This window comes from Heteronotia binoei, chromosome 12, assembly GCF_032191835.1.
Source record: "Heteronotia binoei isolate CCM8104 ecotype False Entrance Well chromosome 12, APGP_CSIRO_Hbin_v1, whole genome shotgun sequence".
In the NCBI taxonomy this organism is placed as follows: domain Eukaryota; kingdom Metazoa; phylum Chordata; class Lepidosauria; order Squamata; family Gekkonidae; genus Heteronotia; species Heteronotia binoei.
This window is the reverse complement of record NC_083234.1, coordinates 47,347,346-47,366,200: the sequence shown is the minus strand read 5'-3', so window position 1 is coordinate 47,366,200 and position 18,855 is coordinate 47,347,346. Positions and strand designations below refer to the sequence as shown.

The window sequence follows — 18,855 nt, the reverse complement described above, 5'->3', positions numbered from 1 at the left end:
GATGAAGATATCCACTGCGGCTCTTTTGCATGAGACCCACCCCAACCCATTTTTAGATGCATCTGTTCTTACTATAAAGGGTTGTTTGTAATCTGGGAGTCTGGGCTTGAACCAGGTGTTGTTTTAAGGCCTCAAAAGTCTGTTGGAAATCAGGCCTCCACTGGACTCTGATGGGAGCATTCTTTTTACATAAATCTGTGAGCGAGGCAGCTAATTCACTAAATCCCAGGATGAACCTGCAATAAAACTCACACACTTCTAAAAAGCTTAGGACCTGTTTCTTTGTTTGATATTTACCTTGCAGACCTAAAGAAAGAAATGGAAAAAGCTATGAAGAAAGTCCAGTCCGTTGCAGATAGCTTTCCAATCTTAGATCATACCCATCCCATATATGATGTTCTGGTAAAGGCAGAGAATATGAGCCACACATACTTCAAGGAAGTGAAGCGTTACGAAAAATACAGGTAAAATTAACCACCTCTGAGACTTTGTAATCATCAACCTCAGGTCTTTGCAGGTTACCTACAAAATGCAGCTTCCTGAACACAGAATTCACTATGCAAACCAGTCTAATTTCTGTAAACTGGCTGAGTCAATAGAAGCTTGTTCAGCAACAGTAGTCCTAACAGACCGTGAAGTTTTTGTTAGTGGTGTGGAAGGTGGAAATTTATATAGAGACTAGATGGGGTGCACATATAAAGCAAATGTCAAAAATGTGTTGAATTTTGATCTTTATCTGAACATTGACAATCCCAGATGAATTTAGTGCATGTCTGAACACTGATACAGTTTCCCCATTTTTGGACATAATCCCAGTGAAAATTGACTAATTACTGTAAAGTAGCTGTTAGCATTTGTTGAGATGTCTCTGATTTGTAAACATTCACAAATGTTATCATAACATTCCCTAAACTCATTCATGTTATAAATGACAGATTTTAAAATAAATAAATAAATTACATATCATTGTACTTCCATGCAGTTTTCAAAGTGATGAGACAGCAGCCAGAAAAGGAAACTCTCAACTCTGGCTCATGTCTCTTCCTCCTAAACTTCCTCAGGTCCATTCCTTATTTAGAAGACACATTGGTTTAGCACATCTTTATTCTGCCAATCCTGCAGGAATGGCTTTGGGTTAGCCATAGCTCTCGCAGAGCTATCGTTGAAAGGGCAGCTTCTGTGAGAGCTCTCTCAGCCCCACCTACCTCACAGGGTGTCTGTTGTGGGAGGAGAGTACAGGAGATTGTAAGCCATTCTGAGATTCAGAGTGAAGAGTGGGGTATAAATCCAATATCTTCCTCCTCCTTCTCCTCTTCTTCTTCTTCCTTCTCTTCTTCCTCTTCCTTCTCCTCCGCTTCCTCCTCATTTGCCCATCTTCCATTTTATCCTCACAAGAATTGCTGTCAGCAACCCTGTGATGTAAATGAGGGTGAGAGAGACTGGCCCAAGGTTGCCCACTTTAACTAGGGTTGCCAGCTCTGGTTTGAGAAATACCTGGACATTTTGGGGATGTAGGGTGGGATTTGGGGAGAGGGGAAACTTTAATGGGGTACATGGCTATAGAGTCCACCTTCCAAAGCACCCATTTTCTCCAGGTGAATTTACCTCGAGGTCAGGTGTAATACTAGAAGATCTCCAGCCACCACCTGAAGATTAGCAACTCTAATAACCACTGCACCTTTAAAAACATAACAACAGTTAGCATTTGTAGATTCATTTAGATCAGTTCATTAGATAATTAATCCCGATTATCCTAATTTATTAAGATCATCAGTTTATTAGATTACATAATGCATTATCATGTTGGAGCATTTACAGCGATTGTGTAAAGTAACTCAACATAATTATCTTTATATTGCAGGGGAAAGTGAGTAGCTGAAGCTGGAAGTGGTCTGCCAAAGGGCTCCTTAATAAGTTATTCACCCAGATGAGTTTTAAACTGAGGGGATATCCTGTTTTGCAGTTCAGTTTCTTTATCAGTTCATCTCACCCTCTACACTCTTATTACTGACTAGCATACTATGGCATGTTATATATGCTTTTATAGGATTATGAAGGACTTTCTGCTGGAGAGTGATGGGAAAGCTATCTGCTTAAAACCACACAGTTCATGGATGAGCTGAACTTGAACTCAGACTTTTGGGTGACGTCCATCTGTTGGACTTTCATTGGCTTCAGCAACTGAAACATGAGCCTTGTCTTGTTTCTTAAGACCAAACTACACAAGATACTGGGTGTTTGGTGAATGAGCTCCAAGTGATTTTTTTCTTTTACAAAGCGGGCATACATGGCCATAATTTGGACCAGGACTGGGGACAGGGGGGTAAATGTTCCCCCTCATACTGCTTTCCCAACCTGAAATGGCCCTGCTATTTGTCCTATTGGAGTTCACATATGAGCCTCAGGGCAAAAAGTAGCCCTGCAAAGCCATTTTCAGGTTAGGAACACTGGACTCAGGGAGGGGCTTAAACCTGCTGCACAATGGTCCCAATCCAAGTCATAAATCAGCTTTAAACCCATAAATCAGCTTTTAAAAAGTCTAGTTGGAAACTGATTCATAGAACTCCCAGTGTCTCATGTAGTACAACCCTTTAAATACCACAAACATTGATAATGTTTTCCCACTTCCTTTGTATCTTTCTCAGGTGGATTACAGGTGTGGTTGCATGCACCGTTGTTCTACTGATCGTTATCTGCAACATCCTTGGGCTTTCCTTTGGGACTTACGGGCTGACTGTGCGAGAGGATCCCAGTGATTATGAAAGCAGAGGAGAAGCTGGAGCCAAGATGCTCATTACGTAAGACTTCCTATGTGTGTCTGAGTCCGGGAGCTATTAGTATAGAGCGTTGGTTCCCAAAGCCTATTCTATAAAAACCCTGGCAATCCTAAAAAGCTTATCAAACTTCTTGAATAAGAAGAACATTTGTGAGAGAGAGGAAACATAGTCAGTCAGTGCAGGGAACTTGGTGTTACCATCAAGAACTTCTCAGGGATGTAGCTTGAGATTCCTTTGAAAATCTTAGTATGGTTCCAAATTGGGAATTATTTACAGTGAATATATCAGCCCATAATTACCATTTGACTGCTTCCAAGATTAAGATTGTATATAATAACTGGTGGGGCTGGTTCACACATGCTGACCACCATGTGACTAGAAACCAAATGTATGAACTCAGTTGCACCTGAGGAAACATGGAAAATCTGTCTGTAATGTGATATATATGCCCATCCACATATGCAGATCATCACTTAATCTACCAGTCACCAAGTAACAAGCAAGCATATATAAATTGCCTCCTTGTCTGAGAGGTCAATCAGCACATTTTGCCAGCAGTCTCAGCTGCCAGTCTCCACTTCTATTGGGACCCTTATTTCCTTACCCCCTATAGACCTACCAAAGGAGACTTCAGGCACATCTGGCCAATGGGGCAGACCTGGGTTTTAAAACATTTCAGTTGCCACAGCTGCCCCAGGGAGCCAGACAATTAGTTTTGTAATAGTGCCAAGAATTCTCAGTTGGCGGCGGCAAGCCCTCTGACTGAACTACCTGCCAGACAGGCTGAAGAGCTTTTTGCATTTGTGAAATATGTACTTAATCAAATTGAATTGCTCTTATTATTCATGAGCTCCGCCCTGAATGTTATTGCTAAAATGACAATAGGAAAATGTCATTTGCACACAATTTATGAACTTCTTGCTTAGTTGTTGGCAAATGTCGATCAGTATAAAGGCTCCATGGTTTTTCATCCTGACATAGCAACCAGTCTCTGTGATCAGGCTTCTTATGCCTACGTTTCAGTAAACCCAGGGACAAGCAAATTAACAATCTTGTCACCTCATGGGTAAAGACAGGCAAGGGCCTAAAGCTAAGCAGAAAGGCCAGGCAAGTTCTTACAGACCTTCTTCCTACAAATGTCTACAAAGGTAGGGATGCTGCACTGAGAATAAGGATGGGCATAAACCACAGAAATGTGGTTCATCCCCCCACGAACCCAGTCTGCTCACATGCCAACCAAACTGGGATTGTGAAGTTCATGCCCAAAACAGCTGAGATGCAGGCAGGGCCGGCTCACCCACTAGGCAAACTAGGTGGCTGCCTAGGGCGCCGGGAGGGTGGGGGCATCAAATTGGGCTCCCCACTCACTCCTAATGCCCCAGGCAAGCACCTAGTTTTCCTGCCTCCTCTGCTCACCGGCCAATACCGCCGCCCGCCCCTCCATTTCCTTCGCCCCCCCCACAGCTCTGCGTCCCCCTCTCCCCCTCCTCCCCTCCCTCTATTCCCCATCCCATGTCAATTTCAATGCCAGAACTGGCTCTAGCGCCATGTTCCGGCTATCTAAAGCCGCCCAGGAAGTGGGGAGGGGAGGAGTCAGTGGCAGTAGGGCCACCCTTTCAGAACGCTGGTTCTGACAGACTGCAAGTGAGGCCTCGCGGTGTGGTTTTACTCGCTGAGTGAGTGATCAGCAAGGGGGGGAGGGGTTTAGATAGCCGGAATGCAGCGTTAGAGCCAGTTCTGGCATTGACATGGGGAGGAGGAGGAGGTGGGGAGGGGAGGAGGCGCAGGGGGTGCAGAGCCACAGGGGGGAGGTGCAGGGGGGTGCTTGGGGGGACCAGGCAGCGAGTCTGCCTAGGGCGCCATAGGGCATCAGGCCACCCCTGGGTGCAGGGGCAGCCTGTTCCCATGGCTCAGTTGTTTGGGGCTCTAAATAGCTAAGCTGTGGGAGCAGATGACCCCATGGCTCAGCTGTTTTGGATATTTAAAGGGGCTTTCTTGGGTGCTCAAGAAAGCCCCTTTAAATAGCTTAGCCACAGGAGCAGCCTGCCCCCATGGCTCAGCTGTTTCCCATCTAAACAGCTGAACTGCACAGGCAGTCTGCTCAGTGCTGCTCAGCTGTTTAAAGGGGCTTTATTGGGACACCATCACTGCCCAAGAAAGCCCCTTTAAACAGTTGAGGCCCATGGAGCAAATTAGTCCTGTGGCTCAGCTATTTAAAAGGGCTTTCTTGGGCAGTACTTGGAGCTTTCTGATCCCCACAGCTTTTCCCGGGGAGCAGAAAGCAGTGGCTTAAATGGCTCCCCACCATTTAAATCAAATAGATGAGTGACAGGGAGCTCCCCACCGCTCGCTTGTTTTCTATGAAAAGCAGAAAGCAGGGGTTCTGCTCTTCATGAACCACAAGGAACTGTATCAAAATTCATGAAAGTTTGTGGTGGTTCTTCAGTTTATGAACACTGCTTCATGAACCACCAAAATCTGTGAACTTTAGTTCATGAGCCGGTTCGTGCCTATCCCTAGCTGAGAAGGTCAGGCAGCAGATCTACTTGACGCTCTATTTGTTCTTTGGAGAGCCAGTTTGGTGTAGTGGTTAAGTGTGCGGACTCTTGTCTGGGAGAACCAGGTTTGATTCCCCACTCCTCCACTTGCAACTGCTAGCATGGCCTTGGGTCAGCCATAGCTCTGGCAGAGGTTGTCCTTGAAAGGGCAGCTGCTGTGAGAGCCCTCTCCAGCCCCACCCACCTCACAGGGTGTCTGTTGTGGGGGAGGAAGGTAAAGGAGATTGTGAGCAGCTCTGAGACTCTTCGGAGTGGAGGGCAGGATATAAATCCAATATCATCATCATCTTCTTCTTCTTCTTTCTTTTTCAGTGGTGTCTGCTTCAGCTTCCTCTTCTCCTGGCTGTTGATACTCTTGGTCTTTGTCACATTCTTCATTGGGGGAAATGTCCAAACACTGGTGTGCAAGCACTGGGCCAATCAAGAGATCTACAAGGTGAGTTTGTGTGGCTGAAAAATCAGGGTGGTAAATACTACTATGTATTTTACAGTAAGCCAAATTCACTGATATTGTTCATAATCATGTGATCATAAAAATATTATGAGCACTGACTTTGGCTCACTACAAAGTTAAGAAAATGTAATTATGTACTGGTTTAAGATACATTCTTACACGTTGTGAGGCACAACAGTCTGTTTTTCTCTCACTGTTTTGTGGAATGCACCTTGTGCATAATCTAAAATTCAGCTCTACTTTACTGATATAAGGAATTCAATATTTTTCTTTGTTTCTGCTCTCTGCCTTCTTGGAACCATGCATGTTGCTATTTATTACATGTACAGGAAGTCCAAATAACTTCTGAGTTTAATATTTTCAAAAGGACAGTAGCCATTAGGGATATGAATGAACCGGAAAAATGTAGTTCATTTTGGTTCATGGTTCATGGCTGAATTATGAACTGAATAAAACTGGGAGGTTCATTTATGAACCAAACGTGTTCATGTTTTGTGGCCTTGCAAACCCAATTGAAAAGGACTGCAGTCCCTTTAAACAGGGTTTGCAGAAAGTCCAAAAAATAGCTGAGTAGTGGGAAGCAGCCTGCTCCCCCCGCCTCAACTGTTCTAGGCTTTCTTGTGCAGTTCCTTTAAACTATAAAGGAGCTGCACAAGAAAGCCCAAAAAAACTAAGCAATGAGGAGCAGGCGGCTCCCCACCATTCAGCTGTTTTTGTGGCTTTCATGGGGAATGTAAATCAGTCCCTTTAAACCCCTGCTTTCAGCTCTATCCATGAACCACCACAAACTGCTTTAAAAGTTCCGTGGAAGTTTGTTAACAGTATACCTGTCATGAGCTTCAGTTCACAAGCAAGCAAAATTCATGATGAATTTTGGTTTGTGGTTTGCTTTGTGCCCATCCCTAGTAGCCATTCCTCTTTCTTTCCAATATCCATTAGACTTTTTTTTCATCTTAATTACATCTGCATGATATCGCCTTCATTCTTTAAGATTATTGCAAACTGCAGACTTGTCAGATCCAATTATTGCTTCCTGTCTTTCCCTCCCAGTGTAGCTCTTAGACCTTCCTCAAGGCTATCCCTGCATTTCAGGGGATCCTCAGATGCACTGTTGGACACAATATGGAGATCCATGGTGAGAAGAGAAAGGTTAATATTAGATCCACTGTTATCCATCCACAGAAATTCCCTTGCACTTATGGAAATAACTCAGTGGAATTCAATCCCTGGGTTTTTCACTATGCCTAGCAACATCCTCCCCCTATGCCCTGCTGTTTCTGCTTTTAATATCCAGCCTGGAAAAGTTTCTGGTAAAAACACTCTAATGAGTGGGTGGAGAAATGTGTTTTACTTTGGAGGTTTGGAATGTACAAAACCTGCAGCTTGAGTTTTAATTTTTTGTTCTTGTTCTTAGTAGAGAAGTGGGGGGGGGGGGGGAATCAGCTGCTTTCCAGCCTTGCCTGGCCAGACTTTCAGTGGGATATAATGCCATAGAGTCCACCTCCAAAGTAGCCATTTTCTCTATGGGAAGTGGTCTCTTTTCTAAATCAGGGTGGAATGTCAATTCTGATGTATAGGGGGTTGTATCCAATTTGTTTAAAATTTACACTGTTGTCCTATCACAGCTGCACAGCAGCATTCAACAAACACCTTCCGTTTAAATCTTCATGGTTCAGGTTTTGCGCATGCCTTTTAGCATTAGTTCATTGAATGAAAGGGGACAGAAAGGAACCCAGGCAGAGAGGGAAAGCCCATTGTTGAAACTGACCACACTTTTTTTTTTTAAGTGACAAGTAGCTGCAAAGCCCTGTTTTCCATATTGCCCAGCACCGGGGATTTCTATGGCAGTTTTTAAAAGTCTGTCCTGTGTACTCTTTCTCCAAATGGATTGATACCAACTGATTCTTAAGTTGGGCAGTTCGCAAAAGGTCCATGTGGCTCAGCTGTCATGTTAGGCTTCCTGAGCGTGTTCACTAAAGCATTAAAGGGGAAAATGTCTTCAAAGCTTTAGGCTTCCTATCCCAGTCTCCCTCTCTGACTGATTCCCCACTAGGCTTGTCCCGGTCTCACACTCCTCTTCTCCATGGGCTTCTGTCCGATTTCACGCAAGCTGCCCTGGGGCTGCAACTCTGCCTCTTTTGAGCAACAAGCAAGATCCTCTGAAAACTGGTTTCTGCTTGCCACACGAAAGAGGCAGCTTGTGCAAAATCGGATTGAAGCCATGCGGAGAAGAGGAGCGTGAGACCGGGACAAGCCTAGTGGGAAATCACTCTCTCTTTACATCTCAAGTCAATTTCATTCTATGCTGAGGATTCCCTTCCCTTTATTTTGTTTGCATGCAAACACTGACATACGTTGGTTTTTTTTGCACTGGAGTTCATGTTTTGTGGAGTTCATGTTTTTTGTTCATGTTTGCCTCTTCTCTGATCCCCTTTTAGGACAATATCACCAGGGAACTAAATCTCATGCAGCTCCTGTAAAACTTGTTTGTTTTTTTTAATTTAGCAATCCAAGACTAGTGATAGTCTCATAATGCTAGACTAATACAGTTTGTAAAAAAAATTAAATTTAAAAACAAGGGGAAAATGGAGTGTGTACACCAGTGAAGGGAGAAGGGTGGCAGAAGGTGCAGAGTGGGCTGAATGACCTCCATGTGGGCAGGGAATGACCTCTGAGGGGTGGTGAAAGGGCAGAGGGAATCCAAGGGAGTCTGTATGCTTTTAAATTACTTTCAGCTTGGAAGTGAAACAAGAGAAAAATTGGCACAAAAGCATTCTTAAAAAAACACAGGGAAACAGCGACTAGAAAGTGAACTGAGCACTGAAAGAAAGGAAATCAATGCAAAACGACAAGAAAACACAATGGACTTGCACGGGAAGGCTAGGGGAAACACCAGTGCATAATAGGCCTCTGTTTTGACTTTGAAAAGGGTAGAATGACTCAGTTCAGGATTCCCTCCCCTTCTGCTAAGCAGAGGCTATGCTCAGCAGAGATTCTCCTCTCCTAGCTTTGTTGTTCTCTCTGTGTCATCCAGTATAAGGTGTCTGCCACCCACTGTGTGGAATGATCTAATTAGGTGATCTCCTAGCCCTTTTCATTCATTCACTCTCTGGGCACAATTGGCATTCAAATACCATGCCAATGAATTAATTAAAATCCTATCAAAGAGTGATTAACACTTGAACCCAATTTAGAACTGATATGCCTGTCACTGTATTCTCCCTTTTAGCCAACTGCTTTTCAGGCATGAAAAGAAGGGAAAGCTGTGAATGAGGGTTTTTTCATAAATCATGAAGCAGAAGACAAATAGTGGGTTGCTTTCAGACAAAATGGATCTCCAGTTGTTGTTCAAATCAGCATCTCTGTACATGGAAAGTACTGCTGAAACTGTTGAAAATTACAAAGAATCTGCAGAAAATATAACAAACTCTTGTGGGCAAGGTGCCTGGTTGCTGTTAATCAACCATACTGATTAATCATACCAATTGATCACTGAAAGCCTTCTTAAAATCACTGGGAAAAAAAGGATGAGAAAATCAGTGAGAAAAATGGCCCTTATGCGGTGTTTTGCAGAATGAACAATGGTTTGTTTGTTTGAGGGATATTTGGTAGGTTACTAATAAGAAGAATTGAGGTTTGATTTTGTTGCAGAAGGTGCTGACACACTTTGGCTCCTGCACATTCAAATCCTTTGTCAGATCGTGGTTTGGCTGTGATCAGAACAGCTGCAACAGGAGCCAGAGCTGAATCATGTGTTCTCCAACCTCATGTTCTTTCATTAAGGAGCAAGAGCTTCGACTTGAGGGTTGCCAGTCTCCAGGTGGGGTCTGAAGTTCTCCCAGAATTACAGCTGACTTGTCAGCTGAGGACTGCCACCCAGCAGAAGTGGGGGAGGGACATAGGGGGCAGTATTGTTCATTGCATGATATCACTTCTCAGGAAAACCAGATGTCACATTGCTCCAGGTGCATACCTTGCCTATTTGGTGCCCAGGGCAGATAATTTTTTAACACCCCCTCCTCTATTTTTTTGGGGGGTGGGGGCATTGTCACAGCTGACTTATGGTGATCCTGTATGGTTTTCAAGGTGATTTGCTATGTTGGCTCCGCTTAATGTCTGAAATCTGTGGTGGGGTGGGGGAACACAGAAGAATTAGGTGATGGAAGACAAAAATGAATGAGAAACATGTGAAAAAGGAGAGAAGTTGAGAGAAAGGTTGTTTTATCTTGCTGCAGCACTCTAACTACTGTTTTGCAAGATCTGCCTGAGCTTGGTTGCAAGGAAAGGGAGAGAGAAAAGGCTACATCAGAGGTGTTGAATTCATTTGTTACAAGGGATGGATCTGGCGTAAATGTTACTTTATTGGGGCTGGCCATGTGTGCCATAAAATGTAACACCAGGAGACATTAACTTTATAAGGTGATTTCAGATGCTGAATGGCAATAGCAGGTGAATGACAACAGCAGTCTTGATTGGATTTGGTGTGATATGCAGAGAGGTAGTAGGTGTGGTGATATCAGCATTGGTCATGAGACCTAGGTCTCAATTTGGTCCAGGAGGATTCGGTCCAGGAGAATGCAAAGAATAAATGGACATAAGTCTGACATTAGAAACCACATTTTAACCTTCCAAGGTATTCAGTTGCTGACCTAAGAGCAATTCTCTTACAAAGGACTTTCAAAGGGAGATTAGAAAGAGAAGCTGCTGAATTGTAACTGATAATGAAGCTCAAGATAATGCATCCTCCTGGTCTGAATTCTTAGGTTTCCTGTCTCATTACGAATGCATGCTATTGTCATTCAGCATCTGAAATCACTCCACTCTCCAAGATAGACTCACATTTTAGCCATATCTGAAGTGATTCTGAGAAATGAGCACACACAGTAGCACAGCAGCCAAGAAGGTCAGAGCGCCCGCTCCGGCTGCAACGCCACTGAGGATGTTCTCCGCAGCTGAGAACGAAACATCTGGAAGGAAAACTTTCTCCAGTAGAACACGGAACTTGAGCCCGAAAGATTCTACAAACTCTAATGATGTTACCAGCCATGAAAACCTGAAATCTTTGATAGTATTTTGTTTTGTTTTTTGCTTAGTTTCTGATGGATATCTTTCAGGAATTGCCTTTTCAAAGCTTTCCCCCCAAACCTGCTTTAGTATAATAGTTCTAGAAAGATTTTCTCAAAACAGATCTGCCACAGTGTAGATAGGAAGGTGTAGAGTTTTGAACTTTCCAGCCCACACCTGGCATCCCCATATCACCTCATGCCTGCTATCACCCTCCAACAGGCTTTTTGCCAGCTTTTTTTAAGGAGCTAGGTATATTGCTGTAGCATCATAAACACTATAATAATTTATCTTAATAACTGACAAAAGCAGGCGTCGTTGTGTAGAAAAATAGGTGGAGCTCATTATCATATGCCACCACCACCCCCCAGCCAAAAGCAACCCAATGCAAGAAAGGAGAGCCCCAGGCAAGCGGGGCCGGCTTAGGCTGGCTAGAGATCCATGTGTGAGTCAAAAGGCCAGCAAGCCACCTGCTGCCCAAAATCACATAAGAAGCAGAGAAAGGGTGGTGTGGGCTTCTCCAGGGGTTAATGAGGGCTGCTGGGGGCATGGCAAAATCCCTGGTGACTGGCTGGCTTTCCGCTCTCCTAATTCAGGGATTGTTATGCAGCTGCACTTACTATTCAATGGACAAGGTAGGTGGGGAGGAAGAGGGGGAACCCTCAGAAAGGTTCAGGAGCTCCTGTGAGCTCCTGCTGAATCTGAGGCCTAGACAAAAGCATTGCAACAATGATGGCAAGGGGGAATGGCAGGCACAAGGAGGCAAAACCCTGTATAGACCCTTTGTGGTTGCTGCAAATGCCTTTGCATTCACATTGGAAATTACAGCACAATGAGGAATCAGCCTAGAGTGCTTTTATCATCACCTTTTCAGTCAGCTTCAGCTAGGGTTGCCTGCCAACCTCCAGATGGTAGCTGGAGATCTTTCGCTATTACAGTCGATCCCCAAGTGACAGAGATCAGTTCACCTGAAGAAAATGGCACTTTGAAAGGTAGATTTCATCAAAGTCCCTCCCCTCACCAAATCACACCCTCCTCAGGCTCCACTGCCAAAATCTCCAGGTATTTCATAAGAACATAAGAGAAGCCATGTTGGATCAGGCCAACGGCCCATCAAGTCCAACACTCTGTGTCACACAGTGGCAAAAAATTTTTTATATACACACATACACTGTGGCTAATACACTGTAATTTCCCAACCCTGGACTGGCAACTTTAGCCTCTTGCTATGCTCTTGTTCCTGACATGGTGAGCTTCTTGATGAAGACTGCGAGGGGGTCATCCCTACAAGGCAAACATTACTGAGACTTAAACTATGCTTTCCCCCCCTCTTTCTGATCTCCAGTTCATTGACACACCTGGCAATCTGCCTCCTTCCATGAACATCACCCAGCGCCTGGGCCTGAAGAAGAACCTCAACATCACAACTGCTTATCAGTGAGTATTTTGCTGGAAGGCTGTTCAACAGAACTCCCTCTTTGTAAGAATTTGGCTCATAGAATCATAGAGCTGGAAGGGACCTCCAGGGTCATCTAGTCCAACCTTCTGCACAATGCAGGAAGTTCCTCTGGCTGCTTCCTATCAGGCTGTCTCCTCAAGAGTTGTGAAGGATGCAATGTTACAGAGCAGAACAAGATTATTCTGGCACTGCAAAGTGATGGAAAGCAGCCTAGAGTTTTGTCTCCTTTGTATTTCAGGCAATGTAAGAATGGTGCAGGCCTCTGGGAAGTTCTACAGCTCGAGGATAGTTACAGCCTTAGTGACCAGCTCAGTATCACAAAGGTAAGGAGGCACTGATCCTGTGGTCCTTAAATTGCCATTTTGGTAATCTCATTTTGCTTAGCAAGGGCCAATTTCACAGAGAAATAAAGTTTCCAGTTGACTGTAGCAGCTATTGGTCCCAACAGCTTGTTACCTACTGCATCCATGGCAAACCTCTATCCAGCTCTCTTGCAACCTTGCCACAGAGTGCATGCCTATTTTTTTCCTGGCTCATGCTGTGCAAAATGTCCTAAAATGGAGCCATAATAGTTTTTAGGTGCAATAGGCTGGCATTCTAGAGTTTTGATGACTAGTGCTTAACAACATTGTCTTTTCAAAATTATATTAAGCAAATCTTCTCAGCTGGTATACTTAACATAATCTGCACCATGTTTGGAAAAGCTGCAAAATGTAGAATTTTGTATAGATCTTTTCTAAAAAATAAAAACCAAACTTTCAAAATTGTTCAAAGTAAATTACTATGTTGTGTGAGCAAAAATGATCTGTTAAATAATCCCCAACTTTTATGCCATTTTTTAAAAATGTCTTTTTGCAGCCAAAATTTCAGCTTAATTTTAGAATAATCTCTAAACATAACAAGGTTCACTTGGAACTACTCTGTACAGAGCTGACTTTAAGCTTCTTAAACTACGGTATATGTTAGACAGAGAAACATGATTCCTCTGTGGATTCCCTCCCACAATAACCTGGGCAGGTTGTAAGTATGGAGAGAAGGTCAAGTGGGCTAATTCTTTTTCTCTCCAGCCTCCCAAAATTGCCCTCTACTGCCCGCTGTGGGACCCACTGAGGTCCCCAAATATCCTCCCTTACCTTTCCCAACCCCATCCCATGATGAAAAAGCAGTTTGGAAAGGACAAATTCTGAGCTGAAAAATATTTAGCACTAAGCAACATCTACCTTTCCTTCTACTATCCCAGGGCCTAAGTGCACAATACACAATTCCTGGTTCTGCCCTCAGGGACTGTCAAGCAAATGTGCACCGCAGGTTCCTGGGTGAAATGTAAGATTCTAAGATGCACAAGGACCCAATTCAGATGAGGACCTCTGCGGGAGGGGTATGCCTTCCTCCTCACCACATACACACAGTTTTCAGTTTTCTTGACCTAAACCAGTGAGCCACAATTTGCTCAGTAGATGTGTGACTCTCCAGGCCATTTCATATTTGGAAAACAGCAAAGGGCTTCTCTTACTGCAGTCAAGCTTTACCTAGGAATTTCCAGCACAAGTGTTCTTGACAGTCCCTGAGGCAGACCTACAGATAGACTCATGAGCGTTTCATTGTAGAGTTAGTCCATAAGATTTGTGGCTTGTCAAGCAGTTAAAACTGTGGAAGACAGCATCATGGAATTTTGTTTAATAATAAAGTAAGCATGAGACAGTTTTGGGGAAACTATGAAGATATGACAAAACACCTGCTGAGTTGTTTTTTTTAAACTTGTGGATAGTGTGGGGAGGGGGGGGAATGTGCTCTTTGTATTTTCTGTCTCAGGGTCCAAAATATCTGCATGCAACAGTAGCCTTGGCATCTCTGCAGGGAACAGGGACTTTTGACATTTCTATCTTTTGCTCTAGTACACTGCTGAGTTTCAGAAGCGCCTGGATGATTTTAACATCACCTTTGAAGACATTCTGTTAAAAGCAGATGGGAAGAAAGACCTACAGACCTTCAAGGAGAGTGGAGTTGACCAGATAGATTATGCACGCTTCCAGGCAGAGGTGAGAGGGAATGTTTGGGAAGATGTCTTATTGAAGCTAGAACAGCTATAAGAAGTAGAAAGCTTGCTGCTTTATAATTTCTTCCTTCAGTAGTCAAGAACCACATAATCATTTTTAAATATGGAAATTCATAGACTTCAGCTGGGAGCCTAATAAGCTGCTTGGGTAGGACTCTGGTTGCTTCCAAATGAAGCTTTACTCTATGCTCTCCTCTCCAGCCCCAAGGGCGGCAACAGTTTTAACCTGGGATCCTGCATGACATTATTTACCAACCTTCAGTTTTCCCTCACTCCACTGCAGGTTCTCTCAAAGTGGGTTTGGGGAAAGTCCAGAATAATTTTCTCCTTGTATTTGCCACTCCCCCCCCCCAAAAAAAAGCTTTCTGTGGGCTTTTCCCATTTTTTTTAAAAAAATAATATTATTGGGATTATATAGTGAGATTCCTAATACCAATAAAAAGGCAAAAAGTACACCTGAAGTGAAAGGACAAGCAAAAGAAAATCTCCAAGTAGAGGCTCAATTTACACAGCAAATATAGCTTTGCGTTTGCTGCAGCAATGAGAGCAATACAGGGAATCTAGCCCCCAGGCAACGCACTTGGAGAAGTGAGCCAAGCGCTTAGAGCCCACTTCCAGAAGAAAATGGAAAAGGGATGTGTATCACCAACATATATTTTATTCTCCTGCTTCCAGCTGAAACCACTGACCTCAGGGATCTCAAAATGAAAAAAACACCCTCCTGATCTAAATCTGAGTATTGTTGTCAACAGGCCAGTGTATTCTCAACACTAGCAAAGACACAAAAAATCTTTTCAATCTTTTACAGTACAATATTCATATTTTTTGTCTCTTGTGCCCTGTTTGTACATCTTCTGTGATAGAGTTATTACATTCCTTATATGGTGGCAGGAGGTTGTTCTGATCTCTGGACAATACCTCTCATGGGATCAGAAGGCAGGTCTTCTCCATCAGCCAGTGCTTCTCTGATCCTGATTGGTTGCCTCTTAACTCCAGAAAAAGTTGGGTCTTTAGGATCTTGGAGTTATTTTTCCTTTGTAAGAAAATAAGTCATTTTGCCTGGAAAGTTTCTTAGCAAGCCATGTAGATAATAAGCCATGTAAATAACCTACTTCACCACCATCTTGCTTAAGCAAACAACTTTCAGAATGTGTTACATATGTATGTCCATTTTTCCCAATCAAAAGCATAGCAACAGAATAGATAATTTTATGAATCAACTCAGGAAGATTGAGATACCTACACTAACACTCCCATTTTCAAGCACTTGTTTCTCACATTGCAGCGTTGTTTCAGGTGATCAAGAAGTACCCAGTACAAGTTGCGCCCCAGCCATGAATTCATTGTATTAGATAAGCAGCTATTCTCAGCCTCTGCATTTGCGATAATAACACTGACCATCCATTGGGACAGTTGTAAAGACTGAGATGTTGTTGTTGCCAGTTCGGTGTAGTGGTTAATTGTGCAGACTATGATTTTGGAGAACTGGGTTTGATTCCCCACTCCTCCACTTGCAGCTGCTGGAATGGCCTTGGGTCAGCTATAGCTCTCACAGAGCTGTCCTTGAAAGGGCAGTTTCTGTGAGAGCTCTCTCAGCCCCACCTACTTCACAGGGTATCTGTTGTGGGGAAGGAAGGTAAAGAAGATTGTGGACCACTCTGAGACTCTGAGATTCAGAGTGGAGGGTGGGGTATAAATCCAATATAATCATCATCATCAATATCATATTGTTGTTGTTCTTTACAACATTTGATAAAAACATCAAAACCAGAGGATAGAATATATAAAAATGTATGTGAAATGTTTTCAGTCCTTGAAAATGATGGTTGTTTTTCTAGATTCGCAACCCTGTTGTGAGGACCAATATTGAAAGCTTGGCTTTAGAGCTTGAGAGGCTAAGCAAGGTTCAGGTAAGTAAACAGAGAAGTTAGAGGGAAAGGGAGGCCATATTCTTTGTTGGGTATTACTGGAAAAGAACAGATCAGCAGAGGGGAAGGTGGGATCCACTTTTTCAGATTCCCTCCTTAGCTTCTAGCTGATCTGTGATTTTGGTCTTCCCTGCAGAGTGACAGAACTGTGGCGGAAGAGCTGGCTAAAGAATCACAGATGCTCCTTAAGATTCAGATTACCACAGTTGACATCATGAAAGACGTGGTAAGTGTGCAGAAGATTCCAACAAAGAACTGAAGCCTGTGCACCACTTTGGAGCTTCTTGTGCTTGAGGAGCTGAGTCAGGGATCTCCTGTTTGTACCCCAAGTAAAATTTCACTGATTTGAAACTCATTTATTTCCTTAGCAGTTATTCAAAGATTGTGCTTGAGGAGGATACTTCCCGTATTAGCTTGGTGACAACCCTAATTCTAACTCTATGGCTTTGATCAGCACTGACCCCCTTTTAAGCCAATGAATTCCAAACCTACCTGGAGTAATAGATAATCAGAGGCTACAAATCTTAACCCACTGAGTTAGGGTTAGGTAAAGCAGAGTGAATATTTCTGAACGTCCTTTCATAGAGGGGGTAGTTGACTGTCTCCCATCAAGATGCAGGGAATGGCTTACATGGTATAGTTCACTTTTTTTACAGGAGAACCTCAAAGAAAGTGTCTACTTCTTGTCTGCAATGGCGCCAAACCTACAGGTATTGTTACTACGGGCTGTAAAATGGCTGGGAAGTGGGTCTTTATGGGGATGCTAAGTGAACCCAAACCTTTCCTCCAGGAGAAAAACAAGTCTGCCCCAGCCCAATACTGCATCTGAAAAGTTTTTTTAGTTACATTTAAATACAGTCAGTTACATTTAAGTACATGGCCCTGTTGTCCAGATCTCATTATAAACTACAATAAGAAAAGGATATTTTGTTTAATTTCTTTAACAAGTAATTTTAATTCTTTGTTTATATCTGTTCTGGGAATCTGAAATGCAGAACATTCCCAATTGTGGTAACCAGTAACATAACAGAACCCAGTAGGTTTCAAAGAAATGTGCAACTTCAGATTAGTACTGTGGAAGATCCAGATTAAATAGATACATTTTGCTTGGCTCCTGTAGCACACATAAGTAAGGATGCTCACGACATAGTTCCTCCCTATCCTTGCTTCAGGGGACCCCTAAAATGCTGCCAGTGGGGGTTGCAAGACTCATGTGGACTAAAAGGCAAGCTGCCTTGGGAGCTGTGGTGAGCAGGGGAAGGAGGCAAAATCACACTCCCCTTTCTCTTCAATCAGCTGTGTCAGTCAGTTTATTTATACGGCACCAAGCCAACAAGAAGCTTAATACTTAAAGAAATTTAAACGTCAAATGGCAAAATTATCCGTGGTTAAAACAGAATAGTAAAATTAATAAAAGTATCAATAAAATCAAGAGATATATGCCTTTTTGATACAGAGACAAGCATTACAAAACTTAGCTACCTGCAATCAGCTGTGCTTTTGCTGACGCAAGAAATTCTGTTGGTCCAGGACTGGTGTCAGCCTAAGTCCCCCTCTTCACTGCAGCATCTGAGGTGATGTAGCTTTTTGTCCACTCAAATCCACAACCTCCAGTAGCAGCATTTGGGAGATCTTGGAGAGGCTGGGTGCATGTCTATGTGTCTATTCCACAGTCTCAAGCCATTACACTTATTTTCAACCATAATTATCTATGGTGTTTAGTTGGTTTCACCGGGAGAGCCAGTTTGGTGTAGTGGTTAAGTGTGTGGACTCTTATCTGGGAGAACCAGGTTTGATTCCCCACTCCTCCACTTGCACCTGCTAGCATGGCCTTGGGTCAGCCATAGCTCTGGCAGAGGTTGTCCTTGAAAGGGCAGCTGTTGTGAGAGCCCTCTCCAGCCCCACCCACCTCACAGGGTGTCTGTTGTGGGGGAGGAAGGTAAAGGAGATTGTGAGCCGCTCTAAGACTCTTAGAAGTGGAGGGCGGGATATAAATCCAATTTCTTCTTCTTCTTCTTCTTCTTCTTCTTCTTCTTCTTCTTCTTCTTCTTCTTCTTCTTCTTCTTCTTCTTCTTCTTCTTCTTCTTCCACTGAATGGAAAGTATTTCCTCATTTGGGGTATAAATTGTGTGGAGGGGGCTATCTTTCTCTGTCTTTGCTTACCTTGCACAGCTATATGGCCTTCTGTATCGGGTTTACCACTTAACTGTGGGAGGCAGGCAAATTTTTATCTGGCACTTAAAGCTCTAATTGATTTATCCAGTGATTAAATAAAGTAAAACTTGTCATCTCTTATGTGTCAGTAAGCCTCACTCATGCAAGTATGTTTAGAACTGCAGTCCTCACAAGTTGATTAATGAGTTACGCATAGCTGTAAAGCTTGGTAATCAGTCATCTTCCACATAAATTATTTCTACTGCCTACTGTGTTCATCCTGGTTTCCTTCTTTGGTAGAGGCAATATCTTTCTTTCTATTTCATCTCCACTGTCTTCATTGTCTAACAAATTGGGCTGTGCTTCATCGGTAGTGCACGTATCATTGTCATCTTGTGTATTAAA

The 18,855-nt window shown here is 43.2% G+C and overlaps 1 protein-coding gene across 1 annotated transcript in view; it reads left to right on the top strand.

Moving 5' to 3' along the window:
* PROM2 (prominin 2) overlaps positions 1 to 18,855 on the top strand; it is a 58,476-nt gene that overhangs the window by 32,069 nt on the left and 7,552 nt on the right. Inside the window, exons 10-18 of the mRNA XM_060251786.1 lie at positions 305 to 464; positions 2,646 to 2,798; positions 5,648 to 5,771; positions 12,199 to 12,290; positions 12,551 to 12,635; positions 14,208 to 14,351; positions 16,207 to 16,278; positions 16,433 to 16,528; positions 16,956 to 17,006. Coding sequence (XP_060107769.1) covers positions 305 to 464; positions 2,646 to 2,798; positions 5,648 to 5,771; positions 12,199 to 12,290; positions 12,551 to 12,635; positions 14,208 to 14,351; positions 16,207 to 16,278; positions 16,433 to 16,528; positions 16,956 to 17,006 — 977 coding nt within the window. The remainder of the gene's footprint in view (positions 1 to 304; positions 465 to 2,645; positions 2,799 to 5,647; positions 5,772 to 12,198; positions 12,291 to 12,550; positions 12,636 to 14,207; positions 14,352 to 16,206; positions 16,279 to 16,432; positions 16,529 to 16,955; positions 17,007 to 18,855) is intronic.